We start from the raw sequence: 20,623 nt of genomic DNA, 5'->3' as shown, positions 1-20,623 counted from the left end.
ACCGAAGGCCGATTTAGAATATATATATTCTTATTTTATGCATGTAACGGATAAACTAAATTTTATTTTTGGCATTCTTTAATAGTCATCTAATGAGTTTTCTAAACCAGTAATGAGCTTAAGTCTAGTGGAGTTACTGGTAATTAAGGTGTCGTTATCCAGCTCGTGTTCTAATGCCTGTGCCACGTGAGCAGGGGCTGGATTCTCGCTCGTGCGCTTCGCACGTGACGAACACTCCCCGAAAGGAACCCCCAACGAGGGAAGGTAATATATCATTTATATAGCTTGGGATAATTTTGTTTGCTGCGAGAGAAAAATTTTAGCTTGAATGTTCACACCATATTTAGCAGTTTTGTCGAATGATTAAATGTGGTCGAAAATTTAATATGCCTTCGAGATGGCCAGTGCCGTCTGCTATATATTGTGGACAGCTATAGTTAGTGCAGAACATGCTATACGAATAGTTGAAATTGTTCGGCAGTAATCGCTGGCACTGCCCATGACTCTGATGGAGGCAGAGTTCTTTGAGAGCTATACAGAGAGTCATCGAATTCTATTGACATGTCTGGCTGGGCAGTTGAGAGGTGTCACCTATGCTCTTCAAGACTTCATAGCTATAAGTCATATGTTATCTCGTAGAACTTTCAGTAATAGGATTATAGCCTATTTCTCTAGCGTCGATCTGTTATTGGTTGATGTGCTCATGTGGCGATGGTTGAGGTCTTCAAGGCACCGAACTAGTTAATCTGCTAGAGGGCTTGAACAATTGGCTGTTCGGATCGTGGAGGTTGGTCGAAGATCGTGATGTGCCTCCAAGGTGGCGAGGTGGTAGTTGATGTACACAGGTGGCGATGGCTCCAATGATGGTCGCACCTGAGATGGTGATAAAAAGAGGAGACCGTGCTTGGACCGTGCTACACATGGGTGTTTTGCCAGCGCACCACGTTTCGCACATCTCACTTGTGTGGTTATGGAAATTGCTCATGATCGTGGCTAAAGTGTCTCCAGCTAGAAGGAGTATTTGAAATTTGAAGGACTCTACATTGACTGTGGTCGACTCTAGGTATATCAGGCAGATATTTGTTATATATCGAAAACGAGGATGTAATTCTATGACCATTAGTTGCATATTCAACCTCTCTTGGTGGAATGATGGCCGCAATCTGTACCCGCCAAGATATATGCCAAAGAAAATTCAATCATTAAATTGAATCAAAGATTTTGACAAGCAAAATCCCAGGAAAAGGAATAGAATCACACATTCCTTAATTTGAATGTTTAACTCATGCCCGCACATGAGCCGCGAACACCAAATGGTTCTATTCGTATCTAAATGCCATCTCTTTTTATATAAATTATTCTCAATAAATAGAAAAAATATTTTCCAATTTTTATACTTCAAGGTTTTTGCTATTCTTTTTTTTAAAAGCAAAACATTAGCAAGCTACCCCATAATTCAAAAATTATTAGTATTTCTAGTAATATTTTTTTGCATAATAATATACCCCCTAAATAGTTTTTTCCATTCAAAAGAATTACGATTTAATCCTATGCCGACTGTACTTCAATTTTAGACCGTTTAAATTCATTTATTTAGTTTTAGAATCTATAGAACCTATGACTCCTCAATCCATTAATGCAATCCAAAATTAATTAAAATATTTTTACTTAAAAAAATATAGTTTAAGAACTAAATTTATGATACTTATCATCCTTACTCACTAATGAGTACTTTTATTAGGTAATGCGTGCATATGAACATGTGCATCATGGCTAGCATTATAAATTATAAATATACTTCAATTTTTATTTCACTTTCTAGGATGAATAATTGAATCAAATGGAATGTACTGTTTAGCAAAAACACTGTCCAAGTGACAAGGGATTATTAGTTTACTGAATGGCTCAACCATGAGGGTTTGAGACATTATAACAGTAGAAAAATATATTTGTTGGAATATTTATTTAGGCGCAATCGATTAGCATATTTCTTGAGAAGAAAAATAAAATACCTTTAGCAAAACATGTCATGCAACAATTCTTGCACCCAAGTACGCTACATTTCCAATAATTTTTATTAGGAATGAAGGTTTGGTCTTGACTCTGGATGTTAGAGGTAAACTCATACCAATTATAGGTTACATGATACATGATGGCTGGATCACACAAAAGCAACCGCATTGTATTATTTATTACATGTGTTAATAATAAGATTTAATAGGGTTCTTAAGATGTGAAGGCTTTTATCTAAGTGACTCATTCATAACATGTTGATGGAAGAGATATAGTTTTGACTTTGGTGCCCCCAAAAAATTATTTTCTACACTGCATGCACCATATGGTCGTGTATGCATCCAATCGCAGTCACTCGTTTCAATAGACCTTGTTCATCAAATGCTCAACTTGGTGCACCGTTACAAAAATGAGTAGCTGTGAGTATTTGCATGCGCGACCACACGGTGCATGCAGTGTAGGAAATAATTTCTCCAAATTTTAGGTGTTGGTCCTATTAGGAAAAAAAGTAGGCGGGCAAGCTAGTGAAATGAGACCAAACTCCACTCGAGAGGATGTTATATATGGTGATATTATTTATCTCCTTCGTAGATCCCCAACTGGATTGCTCAATGACTGAGTGATTTCAATGCAATGAACTTCCCCTTAATTTCACGAGCCTCCTAATGCAAAGTATGGTGATAAGAGCACAGGGTACGGCCTTAGCTAACTTGGAGACCACTTTCGAGGAAGGGTCACCTGGATTTTTTAGCTCGGAAAGAGATCTCGTCAATATATGGTCGTGCTACAACAAGCAAAGCAGTGATGCAGCAGAAAATACCGAGCGAATCGCAGAATATTATATGCGGTGATGTATCAAGTTCTGATCTTTGGACAAGGGCAAGCCTTAATCAAAGGACGGAGAATTTGATATAAACAAAGGAAGGCCTTCTTAGAAATGCATTGTGTTTCTAATATGAAGGGTAGAGTTCCCTAGATCACATATATGAATTTAGAACATTGAATTTTAATTAAATTAAAACATACATGTGTTAATTACAACCATGCAGTTGATGCAATTTGCACAAATAATTGGTACTTATGTAAGTGTTTTCTCGAATACTATGGATAGACTTTCCTCTCTTTCTCCCGACTCAATGAGATCTGTCAATGGAATTTAATCTTTATATAATTAATCCAATAGGCCCTCCTATTGCAAGCTTCTATTGGACACCACATGCCTACACCAAGCCATCCAACCACAATTGATTAATGTGGTGTTCATAAGTCCATAACGCATGAATCATATCTCAAATTAGTCCCCAAACATGCATGCCTTGTTAACTATATATTTGTAGCCAATTTTATCAAAATCGAAATAGCAACAATCAATGGAAATCTAATTCCATTGGAATTTTTCAATATGAAAATCAATGGATTGGAGAAGAATTGTAAGTCCATTTTTGTTTTCACGAAGGAGGAGATACCAAAAGCTAGAGCAGAAAGGATCGTAGCACTTATTGGATTGAAGATCATGGTGGAGATATTGAAGGACTGGTGGAAGTTGAAGAGAGAATTTGACACCATTCATTTGTCGAATGGTTCTTCATTGTTTGTTTCAAAATGGAAGGAGATCTTGTATAGGTATAGATTCATGCGTGGTTGGTGGCCAAACTTCTAGGCTTTCAAAGAGAGACTTTACTTGCGGCTATTTGGATGTTTCTTCCAGATTTGCCTACTAAATGGTGAATATTGGGGTCGAACAAGATCATCAAGAACCGGCTGGATACAAGTACTCGACATCTGGAGCTGGGAGGCTATGCAAGGGATAAAAAGAAGGAATGTTAAGAAATTAAGACTAAAAAAATATGATAAATTTTAATGTGTCAATTCAAGAGACTTTACTAATTCAACTCATTAACATTCTCATAATTAAGTTGGCCTAAAGCTTGCCAAGTTATAAGAAGTCTTGATCCCACCGTGTTTCTCACAAGTGGATTGGGATGGATTGATCGGTTCAAGTTGGATCTAAAGTATCCACCCATACTTCATTCCTTCCCTTCCTTCCCCATTTCCTCTCTTTGTCTCTCACTTGAGAGAGAGAGAGAGTAAAAAAATCTAAAATATATAAATAAATCTATCTTATCATATAAGTTTAAGTTTTTGAGGCAATAGTGATTTTAACATGGTATCAGAGTAGAGGTCCTGATGGAATTCAAGAGAGAGTCAAGCTTGTGAACAAGGACCCATTTGTTAATAGCGTTGACTTAGTCCCCGGGCAAAGGTATGGAAATTTCTAACTAATCATTTCAATTAAAGCATAAAATACATGTTTAGCTATGCACACAACCTTACCTGCGTCACACCTCCTTTAACTTGATGTCAAATTCTCTTCCTCATCCATAACCATACCTAACTTGATGTTTAGGTATGGTTATTCAGCTGCTGCATTGAAGAATCCTAAAACTCCTGTTAATTCGTGATCAAGAACGCAATCTTCCATCAAAATGCCAATATATGCGGTATATCGTCAAACTGATGGCCTTGGACAATCATGCAAGAAACCATTGGAGCTCATCACTATAATTCATCACAAGCACATCTCTGTTTCAGATGGGCCATATGAATAAACGAAATTTTCTAATCCGCTACATGCTTGCAAAGGGCAATTTTTTTTGTGGCCGGCATGGATTGATGATTGATCAACTACCCTCAACTAGAATCCAAAGATCAAGTGACCATCCTCATAAAGTATCCAACGGTCCAACTTGAACAGCCCAAACAATGCTAATCAACTAGCTATTTAATTCGACATGTTCAACCAGGAGCGCACAATTAATCTCATCACGGATCGAAAACTGGTATTCCAATCTAAGCAGCCAGTTTGGCACATTTATCGAGAACGTACGCAGACGCAGACGCACACGCAAACTAGATACGACCATATGTTTTGCATTGTTTATTTACAAGGATATTAAATCATCCAACCCAAGCTTCAAATCCAAGTTACTAGAGTTTCAAACCCATTTCCCTTAGTCCTCTCAAGCCACCAAAGTGGTCGTGTTTCCCATCATGAATATATTGCAAGGTCAAGGGTAGCAAACAGGAAAGAGCACATATTCTTTGCTGTACATAGTTTGCATCATAGAGTACAGCAGTCAATGGCCGCCATCTAAAAATAAGTGATCATCAAAACCATCCATCTTTTGTTAGCGAGAATTGCACCGGATACTATGGTGCAAATGGTATACTGCAAAGGATCCTAAGTCAACCGGAAATGAGAGGAGAGCAGGATATAGAGTAGATTGGTTTGTTGTGAATTAGGTTTGCAATCCCACCACCACAGCCCTGGCGTGGCGTGGGACTGCGGTGGTTGTGAATCGTTAAGCGGCCTCGTTCCCAAGAACTACGAGCTGGTCAAGCCCACCATTAACGCTCCACCCTCGCCTTATATCCCTCCCACCTCTCCAACCGCTGTTTGCCAACTCCATTACCATATCTCACCCCCATCAGCCTAAGAACGATATAGACTCAGAAGCTAGCTCGAGAAGTAGTAGTAAAAGGAATAGGAGGAGGGAGATGGAGGGTCGATACTCCGGCCGGCCGATAACCGGCTCCATCGTGTCGGAGCTTGAAGGCGGGCTGCTCAAGGACACCGACCCCTTCCCCTACTTCATGCTCATCGCCTTCGAGGCATCCGGGCTGGTCCGCTTCACCATTCTGCTTCTCCTATGGCCGGCCATTCGCTTGCTCGGGTTGCTCGGCATGGGCGAGCTGGGGTTGAAGCTCATGACGTTCGTGGCGGTCGCAGGGGTCCGGATGTCGGAGATAGAGGCCGTGTCGCGTGCGGTGCTGCCCAAGTTTTACATGGAGGACGTCGATATGGCGGCGTGGGGCATGTTTAGCTCGTACGAGCGGCGGGTGGTGGTGACGAGGTGCCCGAGGATTATGGTCGAGAGGTTCGCGAAGGAGCACCTGCGTGCGGACGAGGTGGTCGGGGGTGAGCTCGAGGTTAATCGGTTTGGGTATGCCACTGGTGTTCTGAAGAGAGTGAAGTACGAGTCGGTCGCGCGAGAGTTGTTTAATGGCAATATGCCGGATGTCGGTTTGGGTAGGTCGACATCGGCTCAGTCCTTCTTATCTTTCTGCAAGGTGAGTTTGTTGGATGGAATGTGGCCAGCTACCAGATTTTTTTTGAATTTGCATGAATTTTCATAACAATTTGCATCAATTTATATGGGACCAAAGAATCCATTTCTATCTAGCGATCAATTATAGAAGGCTTAGCAGCACAATATCAATATATATATAAATATATGTAGCCTTTTAAAAGAAAAGAACTTCCTCCACTGTATTTTCAGGGAAAAAGAAAAACGAAATGAAAACGAAACAAAACTTGCACTTTCGTTGTCTCGAAATACAAGAAGAGTAGCTTCTTGAAATCCTTTGTTTATGAAGAGGATGTCTTCTTGGCAATCTAACAACAGCCTTTTTATATACCTGGGCAGGAACAGCACCATCCACCATTTGCCGCCGATCTCAAGCACAACAACCTGTTAGTCCGCCCGCTGCCGGTCATATTCCATGATGGCAGGCTCGTTCGCCGCCCGACGCCGTTTATGGCGCTGCTCATCATCCTATGGATACCATTTGGCATCATAGTCGCCTTTGTACGCATTGCGGTCGGTCTAGTCCTCCCAATGCAATTCATCCCTTACATCGTTGGCATCTTCGGCGGCGAAGTCATCGTGCGAGGCCGCCCTCCGCCGCCAGCATGCAGCTCGACGAGTGGCATCCTTTTCGTGTGCACCCACCGTACTCTGATGGACCCGGTGGTCCTCTCCATTGTCCTCGGTCGCAAGGTCCCGGTCGTCACCTACTCCATCTCCCGGCTATCGGAGATCCTGTCGCCAATCCCCACAGTCCGGCTCAGTCGAGACCGTCAAGTGGATGCCCAGCGCATAAAGACCGAGCTAGCGAAAGGCGACCTTGTGGTGTGCCCGGAGGGCACGACATGCCGAGAGCCCTTCTTGCTAAGATTCAGCGCCCTTTTCGCAGAGCTGACCGACCGGATCGTGCCGGTGGCCATGAACTACCGTGTTGGATTCTTCCATGCAACCACTGCTAGGGGCTGCAAGGCCATGGACCCGATATTCTTCTTCATGAACCCCAGGCCGGTGTATGAGGTGACGTTTCTGAACCAGTTGCCGGTGGAGGCAACATGCTCGGCCGGGAAGAGCCCGCATGACGTCGCCAACTATGTGCAGAGAATCTTGGCGGCCGCGCTCGGGTTCGAGTGCACCAACTTTACAAGGAAGGACAAATACCGAGTGCTCGCCGGCAACGATGGGACCGTGATCAGTTTTAAGTCGACGACGCCGTGGATGGGGAGAGTAAGGGAGGTGCTGAGGTTTCTGCTGCACTAGTGTTGATGATGGGGGGGTTTGGGCAAGGCTCCATGGCATGTCGTGTGCTTCAACTTTCAGTAGATGTAACAGTGGGTTCTTATTTTTAGGATTCTTTCATGTCTTAATAACTGGGTCCAGGAGCTTTGGGCCAGCTTATTGCTCTTTTATTTTTGTGGAGTCGTGCTAAACTTAGGCTGATGCACCTAAGTGTTTAAAGTGCTGCAGGTGCGAAGGTTTGGCTCTTGGCCAACATGAATGCGTAATGTCTCAAATTATTATGCCGCTTCGGTTTAGGAAGTTATCAAGTATGTTGTTCGGCATTCCGAATATTTTTTTTGGACGTATGTATCAGACATTCACCCCTTTTTGTATCCTTTACTTTTCCGTGATTTAGCAGGTTATACTCACATTAGAGTTATATGAAATAAGTAGTCATTTTTAGCAAAAAAAAAAAAGTTACCAAGTATGTTTCTTTTTTCTCCATTTTCTTTTGTGTACGACTTGGAAAAACCCCCGCAATTTTGTTTCATATATGAATGATATTTATTTTATTAAGATGAATAATTGTAGCATCACTGATGCTTGCGATCCTTTTGCCTGGTTCCTATGTCTGCATACTAGCATACCCAAAGCCACCTCAGTTAACCATTTGTGATGTTACATTTAGACTTATGTCGACACAGTATTCAAATAGAGATTTGGGTCGCAGCATGAAGGAGAAGGATATATATGCAAAGAGGATCAAAATCTGTGCATGGATGAATGTTGCTGTAAGAGCCCATGTTCTTTGGGCCTGGGCCGGCCTTTGGGCCGCGACACCCACTTGGCCTGTGTGCAAGGGAGGGAGACTCCCGATCGGAGTTTTTCTCTTCTCCTGTTTTGATTTTTCCCCGATTCCACCAAAATAGGGGTCTAGAGTGATCAGAGCCTACCAAGTTTGAGCAATTCTTCATCTATAAAAAGGTCTCTTCTCCTCTCCTTTGGCATCACCTTGAGAGTTCTGCCATTAGAAGCTTGGATATCTAAAGCAATCTATGGAAGAAACTCGGGGTATCCGCTATCGATTCGGCTAGAAGAGCTTGCTGGAGGCAAAGTAAGCTTCCTCTTTTCCTTTCTCCGGTTGTTAGGCCACCATTCCACCTTGATCATTCTGGCTGGGTAATCGCCGGATTGATCGAAACCAAGCCTCCCATGTTTTGTTCCTTTTCCTCCCATTTGGCCGGCCATCGCCGGGCATGGCGGGCTACCAACACTGCAATGGGCCATCGACTGCTAGGAGTCGCTCCATGGGCGGTGCTGCCGCTGAGCGTCCCCCTTCATCTAGGAAGAAAGAGAGAGAGAGAGAGAGAGAGGGAGAGAGAGAGGGAGCCTCTCGGTCCTCTCTTCCTCTTCCTTGACTTCTCTCCTCTCTCTAGTTTCTCTCTCTGCCTGTTGGTACTTCTCTCTAGCTTGATCCGAGGAAGTCATTGGTTATGAGGATTATCGGATAGTCCTGAGTTGCTATGTGATGGCGGACCCTTTAGTGGATTAGTAGAAGATTCTGAGTTGTCGGATACTTTGGATAATTTTTTATGTTGATTTGGTTCTGTAGGAAAATAATCTTTTGGACAAAAAGACGTTGAGCAAAGTTCTACGCATTTCGGTTCGTAGATCGCAGTGTGGGCAGGTGATTAGTCTGTCTAGTTGTCAGCAAAGAGGTAAGAATTCTTATATATTGACCTACATGATATAGAAATTTTTGTAACTATATATGTATGATATGCTATAATCCAGATAAGTAAGAAGCAATGATAATTTCATTATGGTTTTGGTATTAAATTGTATTTTGATCATGTTTATAATTGATAGTATGATGGGTATATATATGAGCATTACTTGCACTTGTATAATCGGATTAATGGATGTGATGCTCTAAACTAACCATGTTATATTAATTGGCCCGTCGAGAGCACAAAATGTGATTGTGGTTATTCTAAAGCTGGAAATAAAAAGGAATTGATGTGTGGATATGAACCGAATTAAATTAACAAAAACTTTGGGCTTATCTCCTTATTATCGATTGCCCCGTCATAGGCTAAAAATGTAAAACTATTGACTGTCCCATCATAGGCTGAAAATGTAAAACTATTGGTTGCCCCCATCATAGGCCGAAAATATAATACTATTTACTGCCCCATCACATGCCGAAAATGTGAAACTATTGGTTGCCTCGTCATAGGCTGAAAATATGAAACTACTGGTTACCTCATTACAGGCCGAAAATGTGAAACTATTAGTTGCCCCGTCACATTCCAGAAATGTGAAACTACTGGTTGCCCTATCACATGCCGAAAATGTGATCTATTGATTGCCCCATCACAAGCCAAAAATGTGAAATTATTGGTTGCCATGTCATAGATTGGAAATGCGATACTATTAGTTGCCCCATCATGGGCCAGAAGTATGATCAAAATTTGGCTGAAAGTCGAAAATATAATTGATTCTCATCAAGTTAAAAAGGAGTGGAATGAAAAGTATTGAAAACATTAATGGAAATTTATGAAATATCAGATGCTATATCACTCTTGAGTGATTGAATTTCTATTAATATTTCATGTACATATTTATTCTAATTATTCGAGCATTATTAATAGTCGGTTTGTGATTCCGTAATGTGTGCAACGATTTCTTGCAATTTTTAAACTTATATTATTATTGTATTGGTGTGGATATATGGAGATTGTTACTGCGTTGTAAAACTCACAACCCTTTCTTCTTCCTTCTCTTTTTTAGAGTCGCAAGATGCATAGTTTCAAATGGGTTGGGCATAGAGTTCAAGTATCAGAGTCATCAGTTAGTTAATTAGTTTATTTTTCTTGATACCGATGAACATTTGAAGTTCTTGTAGTTGAACTAGTTTGATTATTTGGATATATTGGATTTATCTATTTAGATTAATTGGTGAATTGTGGAGCTATTATATTTTTATTCATCTTAGGCCTTGTATCATCTTTGAAGCACTGCTCTAGAGCTCATGCGGTCGTGTTATATAGTCGACCCAGATGATGGGTTCAAGGCGTGACAGTTGCATTTTTAGGACAGTTGATGTGCCCAAGCTAATGTTAAAGCCTGCCTAGCTGCACGACATTAAAAATTCTGGAAGGCCTGCATTTAGTTAATTAAGTAAAAGCCCGAAAGCTTAGCAAGAGAGAGGAATCTAGGAAAAATTCGTTCTTTTCCACTCTACTTCCATTTTTGCAGGGATTTATATATCTGAGAGTGGGAATCGAGCGCCAGAGGCAAAGGGTTCTTCTTTTCTTTTTTCTTTTTAATACCTCAAAATCAAATATGGCTTCAAATTAATTTATTTTTCATAGATTTTTTGTTGGCATCATCATTAATCCTAATTTTTTATCTTTAGGGGCTTTGGGTAGTCTATTCCTTTTGTTCATTTTTTTCCCTTTTTCTGAACCCTACAAAATGTTCTCTAAGTACTGAAATATAAATGTCTTGAGCTAATTGTTAGTCTTGGAATCATATTTCTCCTCTTTGCAACTGGCTTCGAACTCGCTATGCTTGATTCATTTTGTTAGATTGAGTTGGGTACGAACAATTATTATAACATTAAGATGTATCTACAGTGAGGGCAAGCAAGTTATATTGTATAGCCAATCTCATGCATTATGATTCTGATCATGATGAATACGTGTTAGCGTTTAATCACATTTCACATGCAGTGCACTTTAGGATTGAACCAGAGTTGAACTAGGAGCCTTTGCTTCTCTATAAGGGTTTACAACATGGATCTAATGTATGAGCCATCAAATTTGCCAACATTTTACAGCCAGCTTTCAGCTTGGAGGGTCGTTTCCTTGTTTCATAAACTCAAACTGCATTGAGTAGCATAGTATATGGTTCTTTATGATCATTTGGATTTATGAAACATATTTACTTGCCTCATCGATTTACTTTAGAAGTCGGCTCTTCAGGTAGGAGTACTAAATTTGATGGACAATTTACACACATAAAGGTTGTATAAAATGCTAATTAAAGTGTCCTAGTGAATATATATATATATATATATATATATATTTCGTTTGTGATTGATGTGCAGATTCGTCACATACATACCTAAAATATGCTTTGGCTGAAGCTTCTGCAGTTGTTAGATCTCTTTTAAAAATATTATCTTTTCTTTTTATCAGAACACATTTTTCCACATAAATCCACCCTATTGAAAGTATAGATATTACATGGACCAAGCATACTGGACTGCGTGTGTATTGATTTTTATGGAAAAAATTACATCAAATGTCTGGTTGGCATACTCCTTTATCTCGAGCAAGATTGTTTTCTGAAAAGATCAAGGGAAATTATCTTGAGTAAGCATTGCATGTCTGAATATGTCACAGCCATCAGTCACTTAACATCTTTTTCATGTAGTTTGATAGGTGGCCACTCAAGTCTGGGGGATTATTTCTCTTTCATCGTTTCCTCTCCAAATAATTGAGTACGGTGCATTATAAACAGCTTTAGCATATATGGATGGTAGGCAGACAGACACAACATGGAGCCCTACAAAATAATACTCCATTATTTGAGTTTAATACCAGAATAGAATAAATTAGAAAGATAGGATTGGTGGAAGCCCGAATCGAAAAACAGAGTAGGTGTGCGACCAGATTGAGATTTCTTGCACCAACACAATAGAGTTCGATGCTTAGCAAATCTGAGAAAAAGTTGATGTATAGTTTCTGATTAATAAGTTGCTGGCTTGCTGCATGGATAGGTGTTGTATCTTTTGCATGAATTCTCTGTCGAATCGTGCAATAGCTATTTTGAGATATGTGCAAGATGCGATCTGATGTTCGATCATCTGGCTGTTTTGAGATATGTAAAATGGCTGTTTTTCCAAATATACCACGATTTTTTCCTGTTTTTGTTTTGATCGATCATCTACAATTGATCGGTTGTACTGTTCTGAACGGAGGGTAGGTGATTGGACCTACCAAATAGGGGAGGATCCGAGAGAGCCATACCCGGTATTGCCTTCCGCTAAAGCCGGCGCCAGCCGTTCTGATAAGAAGCGAAGCATATTACATTAGATTCCCGTGGTATACGTATACACAGGGTAGTTCTATATACACCCCCCCTATTGCTCAGGACACCCCCCAAAAACCAAAAAAAAAATACCCAAACTAACCTTTAGTGTAATTACCATATTGCCCTTGAAATTTTCTCATACACCCCCCCTTCCTCCTCCTCCATTTCGTTTTGAAAAGAAAAAAAAAACCCCCCCTCAAACCCTCCTTAAACCCCTCGATCCATTTACATCGTTTAGGCGATCTTTGAAGGAGATTTAAGCCCCATTCGAAGCATGGACAAGCAACTAGTGATTTGGGATGAAGAATCGGCCGCAAAGGTACGTGTTCCACCTTGTTTCGAAATTTTTTTTTTTCACGGTTCGTGCTCCGATCGGCACTGGATCGCCGAACAAAAGGCTTCTGTTCGGCTGTACAGTGCCGAACAGAAGCCTTCTGTTCGGCAAACCTCAACCGAGCAGAAGCCTTCTGTTCGGCTGCACAGTGCCGAACAGAAGGCTTCTGTTCGGCACTGTGCAGCCGAACAGAAGGCTTCTGCTCGGTTGAGGGTTGCCGAACAGAAGGCTTCTGTTCGGCACTGTTCAGCCGAACAGAAGCCTTCTGGTGCCAAATCGCGTGCCGTGCTGAATTTTGTGCCGAACAGATCCTCTGATTCATTAATTCTTGGTGATAAATTATTTTATATGTAGGGCTATGCTACAACCGAATCGAGTATAATTGGATCAGAATTTGTACTGGATTACACAAGCGAATTTACAACTTACGAGGTATTATAATGTATTGTGCAATTTTGTAATAGTTTAGCGAGCTATTTTTACAACTGTATACTTACATAAATTGTTTAATGTATAGATCTTCAAGAGTAGAGAGGACTTGTGTAATTGGTGTCGTGAAGCTGGGAGGCGAAATGGTTTTGTTGTTGTAATCAAATCATCCGATGCAGGTACCATTTCTAAGAAACCCAGAATTACGTTAGGTTGTGAGAGGGGTGGGACGTACCGAACCAAAAAAGAAAAGCGAATAAAGACTGCCTGTGGGACAAAGAAGTGTGGATGCCCTTTTGCATTAAGAGGAAAGAAATTGGATACTGCGGATGATTGGATATTACTGGTCGTATGTGGAGTGCACAATCATCCCGCTGCAGAGAATCTGGAGGGGCACTCATATGCAGGGAGATTATCTGAGCAGGAGACGGAATTGTTAGTGGATATGTCGAAGAGTTTGGTTCGTCCAAAGGACATATTATCCACATTGAAGGAAAGAGATGCCCTCAATGTTACGACTATCAAGACTATCTACAATGTACGTCAACGGTTTAAGGTTGCAGAGAAAGCCGGGAGGTCTGAAATGCAACATCTATTAGGTAAATTATCAGAGGCTAAATATATTGAGTGACATAGGAATTGTACTAATACGGATGTTGTGCATGACTTATTTTGGGCACACCCTGGCAGCATTGATTTGTTCCGTGCATTTCCCCGTGTGTTGATAATGGATTGCACGTACAAGACGAATAGGTATCGTCTTCCGCTCTTAGAGATTGTGGGGGTGACATCTACTGACATGACATTTTCAGTTGCTTTTGTATACTTAAATTCTGAGGGGGAAGAAAGCTATACTTGGGCATTAGAGAGATTGCGCAGTGTCATAGCTGATGATGTTTTGCCTGAGTTGATTATTACAGATAGAGACTTGGCTTTGATGAATGCAATTCATAGAGTATTTCCTACTGCTAGACATTTATTATGTAGATGGCATATTAGTAGGAATGTTTTGGCCAAGTGCAAAAAATTTTTCGAATTGAAGGAGAAATGGGATAAATTTATTATGAGTTGGAATGTACTAGTGCTGTCCTCCACGGAAGACGAGTATAATGATCGCTGGAGTGCACTGCAGAGAGAGTTCGGTACCTATCCAGATGCACTACAGTATGTGTCAGATACTTGGCTGAGCAAATACAAGGAAAGATTTGTTGCGGCGTAGACGGATACATGCAGGCACTACGGAAATGTGACGACAAATAGGTATCACAAATAAAGACTCATTTAATTTTAATTTGCCTCAATTCTTATATCTAACTTTCATTTGTTTACTAGGGTCGAGAGTGCACATGCAAAGCTCAAAAAGCAGCTTGGATCAAGCCAAGGAAGTTTCGAGTCATCTTGGACTAGAATACATGGATTGATTGAGTTGCAGCACAGCTCCGTTAAAGCCTCATTGGAGAAGAGTTTATTGGTAGTGCAGCACAACTTCAAGCCAGCTGAATTCAAAGAGTTGCGAGGTTTCATATCTATAAGTGCGTTAAATCATGTCCTCGCCCAATCGAAACGAGCCAATTCAGTTGGGTTTGATGATTCAAATTGTGGGTGCGCTATTCGACGCACACATGGTATACCATGTGCTCACCAGATTGCGCGGTACAGGGTGGAAGGTCGGCCCATTCCTCTCGACTGCATAGATCCTCATTGGAGGAAACTTGATATTCTGCCTACCCCCCCCCCCCCCCCGTGCAGCCAATTCAGTTGAGTTGTGATGCAGAGTTAGATTTGATTGCGCTACGATTCAAGAAGTTAGATGGGGCTTCTCAATTGCAGATGATCAAGAAGTTACGAGAGATTGCAAGTCCAGATAGTACACCTCTTTTAGAGCCTGCAAAACGGAAGACTGGTTCACGTGGGCGCGCTTCAATGAAGGTTGATACGTCTACTCGACGTGACCCGTCTGCGTTTGAGTTGGTTCTATCTGGACAGGATAGTTATTCACCTGGTGTTGAGAAAGTTACCATCCGCAATCCATCTACTCAGATTCAAAAGAGGCGGCCCAAGCAAAAGGTAAGTACCAAATATTTATTTCCTTACAATAGGTATCACAACGTCTACGGGACGGTCCGTGCCGTGCCGGTATGTGATGTGCCGATACGGGACATGTCGGGACGTGCCGTGCCGAGATGTGCCGATACGGGACATGTCGGGACGTGCCGTGCCGAGATGTGCCGATACGGGATGTGCCGTGCCGAGATGTGCCGATACGGGACATGTCGGTACGTGCCGTGTCGAGATGTGCCGATACGGGACATGTCGGGACGTGCCGTGCCGTGCCGGTACGGGAAGTGCTGAGACGGATAACTATTTGGATATTTCTGCCATTGTTACATATTTTCTATCATTTGATATTATTTGCAGGTTTTTCGTACTAGAGCCCAGTCACATACGCCCATTATCTATATTGATGCTATTTCTTCTGCCTTGAGACCATACATCCAGCATATCAAGGATGTAAAAGCTGATGGGAATTGCGGATTTAGGGCAATAGCTGACTTACTGGGATTTGGAGAAGATGACTGGGTGCGTGTTAGGAAGGATTTATTGCAAGAGTTGCAATGTCATTCGGACCACTATCGCACATTATATGGTGTGGAAGGGACGATTGCTGAGATCACTCATGCATTATCATATTATGATGATTGTCCACCATATGACAGATGGATGACTATGTCGGACATGGGTCATCTTATAGCATCCTGCTATAATGTTGTCCTATACCATCTCTCGTTGCAACAATGTCTGACCTTCCTACCTCTCCGTTCTGTGCCAGTACCTCTTCTATCCCGCAAAGATATCGCTATCGGATTCGTAAATGGAAATCATTTTGTTGAGGTACTACGTTCACAACACTTGCGAATATTTAATTTTGCTTATTTAATTTTGCTTATTTATAATTTTGTAGCTATTAATATTTTCTTATTTCTAATTTTGAAGGTGTTCTTGTTGCCGGGACATCCCGTTCCGCCAGTAGCGACCAACTGGCGAAAATATCATCTTCCTTGTGCTACCGGATGGAAAAATTCATATGAAGCACGGATTCAACAGTTCAAAGAGAGCATCTCACCTAATGTTATAACTAGCGAGACAGTAGAGTTAGATTGATTCTTTATATATGTACAATTTTTGAAAGTTGTAAATTTTTTTGGGCTCTTAGAGTCATGTACTGTGAAACTCCATCATCAATATAAATCAAAAAATATCTGTCTTCGCATTTTTCGGGTATTGGGGGTGCTGAGGTGGCTCTCCATCAGCTGGGAATACATATGAAGACTGTTGTTTCCGTTGAGATTTCAGATGTAAACAGAAACATACTTAAGAGCTGGTGGGAGCAATCCTAGCACACAGGGGAACTAATAGACCTTTCTGATGTACAAGAACTTAACGGTGACAAGCTTGAGCAGATGATTAACACATTTGGTGGGTTTGATCTGGTTATTGGTGGAAGTCCATGTAATAATCTTTCAGGTAGCAACCGCTATAGTCGTGATGGGCTGGAGGGTAAACATTCATCTCTTGTTTATGATTATTTTCGCATCTTAGACCTTGTGAAGTGTATCATGGGGAAGAACTTCTGATTGCACCATCTCACTTTCTTGTTTTTGGGTCAGTGAATCTAGTTGTATGTTACATCAGGGTACGTTACAGCAGGCATCATCATTTCTGAAGGAAAAGTTGAGCAGACATTATCATTTCTTTTGTTGGAAAAGAGGGCTATGTGATGTTCTTGGTCAGGTGAGCGAAGCGCAAATAGGCTGCGCGCTTTATTTGGGGGAGTGAGAAATTAAGGGGGTGGTAGAGCATCTTTTAAATGTTTGCCTTTGATGATTGAGGCGGATTTTCTGATAAGCAACAGTTATGTTAGCTATGTATTTAAAATGTTGAAAGATCATGAGGATGTTCTCTGTGAAACTCCATCATCAATATAAATCAAAAAATATCTGTCTTCGCATTGTTAGATTGATTGTTATGTGCACTGTTATATTTGTGTAAAATAGAACGGGCCAGGCTTTACAAAGATTACACGTAAATGTACCAAAAATATATATTTTTCATTAATATCAAAGGCTTTACAAAGATTACAAAGGCTCCATCATCAATCCCTATGACGCCATCGTCGACGCGTGTACTGCTGTACGTCCGAATGAGAGGGTGCTGGATCCGAATGAGAGGGTGCTGTACTCGGGCCAGGCTCATCATCCAGAAGTACCTGATGCATCTGAGAAATAGCATCAAATAGGTGCCCGGCACCTAGTGACGTAGCCTCTGAGGGACCCATCCGTACAATGTCAGTACTGATACCGAGTGCAGCTGCATTACGCCGCCGGTGCATGTCAGCAACATCATGACCTCCCCTAGCTCTAGAATCAGTACTCGAGCGCAGATGAGGAGGCTGAACTGCAACGTGCGTGATACGGAGATACCACTCCATGTATCCCGGTACGCTGTCTGATGGCCGGGTAACTGGGTGGCTCCTGCTCGCCTGGCTCAGCACGTGGTCCTCCCACCGCTCCCAAAGCTGATCCATATAGGAGTAATGTATCCGGTACGAGCCTGCTGTGGAACCTCTGTTGGCTCACTTAGGGGCTAGTGGCGCTCGAGGGATGGTCTGAATACGACCAAACTGTCTAAGAACCCTTTCTGGATGATAGGGTTCTACGATATCAAGGCACTTGATGGAGCCACTAAAAAATGCGATATCAATATATGGGCGATCTCCCCGAAGCCGATGATGGGGATCCCAAATAACCTGCAAAACAAAAGGTCCATTTCAGTTTTATACTATATCGCATATTAAAAGTACTGACAAACACAAGCAAATGGTAATATGATACGTACCTCATCGATGCTCAAAAGGTCCAATGACTCACGTAGAACCACTAAATGGTCCATCGTGGTACGGGATGGAGTACCGGGCATCCAGCGGTGCACGCGGGGACTGGCATCAGTATACTCGAGCGACGGGTGAGGACTGAGTGCTGGAAAATGCTCATAAATCCATGCCTGCAGAAGCGTCATATAACCACTGATCTGTCTCACTGATGACCTCGACGCAATCCCCAACTGCCGATACAAATATGCTAAGACAGCTGTACCCCAGGCATATGTGCTCACCCTATCCAGATCCCGCAGTAAACACAGATACGCTATAGGCACCCTGGTCCCACTCTTATCAGCAAAGAGTGTGCAGCCTAACAAAAATAACAAATAGGCTCGTGCTGCACACTCTATCCTCTGCTGGCTGTCTCTATCAGATACAGAGTGAAACTGAGTCCTCAGCCACTCCATCCTCACAGACTGACCGCGCGATGACAGTACCTCCTGACGCGCGTCTCCAGCTGACACCCCCAACAACTCCACAAGTAGCTCCTCAGCATCCCGATCACTCATCCTCTCAGGAGAAACTGCTACTGAGGCACCTGCGACAGGAATCCCTAAAATGGCGGATACATCATCCAACGTGATAGTGATCTCGCCAAATGGTATATGGAAGGTGTTCGTCTCGGGCTGCCATCTCTCTACGAAGCCCGAAATCAGAATCTTATCGATGAATCGATAAGAGCACTGTACTAACTCTACGAGGCCCGACTGCCTCAATAGTGCTCTGAACCTGGTATTTGGTTGGTTTAAAGACCACCACTTCCATTCACCAATCTTGGCAGTATGGTTCATGCACTTTAGTGGAGCTCGTTCCTGTAATATAAATGTATAATTACTACTACTTTATAAAACATCAATAAACAAAATATAATGCTATAACAAATAAACAATACCTGTTGCCTCCAGATGGAAGCTGCTATATGCGTCCTGAAACTGATCAGGACGGACTCATCCTCTGGACCTCCTGGACATGGTCCAACGGACTCATCGTCTTCGCCCCTAGCGGGCATATCATCATGCTCTGACTCAGGAGAGTCCGATGGCATATGAGCAGGCTCGGGAGAAGCAATCCTAGCACGACGTCTCCTAGCTGACGCCGTAGGTCTAACTCTGGCGGGACGGGGATCCATGTCTGAAAATATAGAAATTCAATGTTAGGCTATATCAAAGAAAATAATTCAATTGCATACATAAATGTTCGGCACAAAATTCAGCACGGCACGCGATTTGGCACCAGAAGCCTTCTGTTCGGCTGCACAGTTCCGAACAGAAGGATTCTGTTCGGCTGCACAGAGCCGGACAGAACCCTTCTGTTCGGCACGGTGCAGCCGAACAGAAGGCTTCTGTTCGGCACTGTGCAGCCGAACAGAAGGCTTCTGTTCGGTTGAGGGTTGCCGAACAGAAGGCTTCTGTTCGGCACTGTTCAGCCGAACAGAAGGGTTCTGTTCGGCGATCCAGTGCCGAACGGAGCACTGGAGGCGGGGGGGGGGAGCTACCTCGAGGTGGTCGTGGAGGCGCCGGCGAGGTGCTCGTTGCTCGGGAGATGGCCGGGGAGGTGGTTCCGGGAGAAGCCGGCGAGGTGGTCGGAGATCGGGAGAATGCCGGCGACGAGAGGGAGAAGGGGGAACGGGGGGGTTTTGGGCGTTGGCGAGGTGCAATGCACCGACCGGCGACGAGAGGGAGAAGGGGGAGACGGAGGGGGTTTGGCCGCCGGCGAGGTGCTTGAGGCGAGGTTTTTTGGGCGGAAGGGAGAAGCCGGCGGGTGTTTTGGAGGGGAAGAGCGGGGTGGGGGGGGTTTGGGGGGTGTAGAGAGCAATTTAGGTGAGGGGGTGGGGGGTAATTTAGGAATTTTTAATTTTTTAGGGGTGTCCTTAGCAAATGGGGGGGGTGTAGAGAGTATTTAATTTTTTTTTTAATTTTTGGGGGGTGTCCTGAGCAATAGGGGGGGTGTATATAGAACCGCCCGTATACACAGCCTGTAGCCAGCGGATACAAGCGCAAAAAACGCCTGCCATGTTCGAATAAACACGTGTTGGTGGAATGGCGAGTCCTCAAATCCACAGCTGCTTCCTTCACAACACGGAGCACTATATTCCACCACCATTGTAGCCGCCATTTTCCTGTAACAGTCCACTTGATCCCTCTGCCGCACCAGATGTCTGGCAATGATTAGCATAACTCGCCCCTCGCTGTTCGGTAGGAAGCAGCAAATCCGAAGCAGGTCAATTTCAATTTGCGCAAAAGCCCTTGAATAATTTCTAATCTCTCAGTAGCTCTTTGGTCATTTTGGGACATTGCTTAGCCAGGCGGCGCGGGTTAACGTCGACGACCATAACGCCGTAAGATACTGAGCCAACGATTCACTTCCACGTGTTTGGGACGTTATTGTTCCGTAACGTTCGAGGCGTCGATGCCACGCTAAAACGCACGCGCGGTTCCG

At 42.8% G+C, this 20,623-nt stretch overlaps 1 protein-coding gene across 1 annotated transcript; it reads left to right on the top strand.

Annotated features, from left to right (window-relative positions):
- The first annotated feature begins 5,396 nt into the window (after positions 1–5,396).
- On the top strand, positions 5,397–7,740 carry LOC103697924 (glycerol-3-phosphate acyltransferase 5-like). The gene is made up of 2 exons (XM_008779866.5): positions 5,397–6,144; positions 6,501–7,740. The coding sequence occupies exons 1-2, from the start codon at positions 5,572–5,574 to the stop codon at positions 7,416–7,418; spliced, it is 1,491 nt and encodes a 496-aa protein (XP_008778088.1). The 5' UTR covers positions 5,397–5,571; the 3' UTR covers positions 7,419–7,740.
- Positions 7,741–20,623: the final 12,883 nt, after the last annotated feature.

The sequence above is a fragment of the Phoenix dactylifera genome, chromosome 14 (assembly GCF_051530095.1).
Source record: "Phoenix dactylifera cultivar Ajwa chromosome 14, Ajwa_hap1_PhDact_Kaust_v1.1, whole genome shotgun sequence".
In the NCBI taxonomy this organism is placed as follows: domain Eukaryota; kingdom Viridiplantae; phylum Streptophyta; class Magnoliopsida; order Arecales; family Arecaceae; genus Phoenix; species Phoenix dactylifera.
This window is presented reverse-complemented; position numbering and strand designations above follow the sequence as displayed.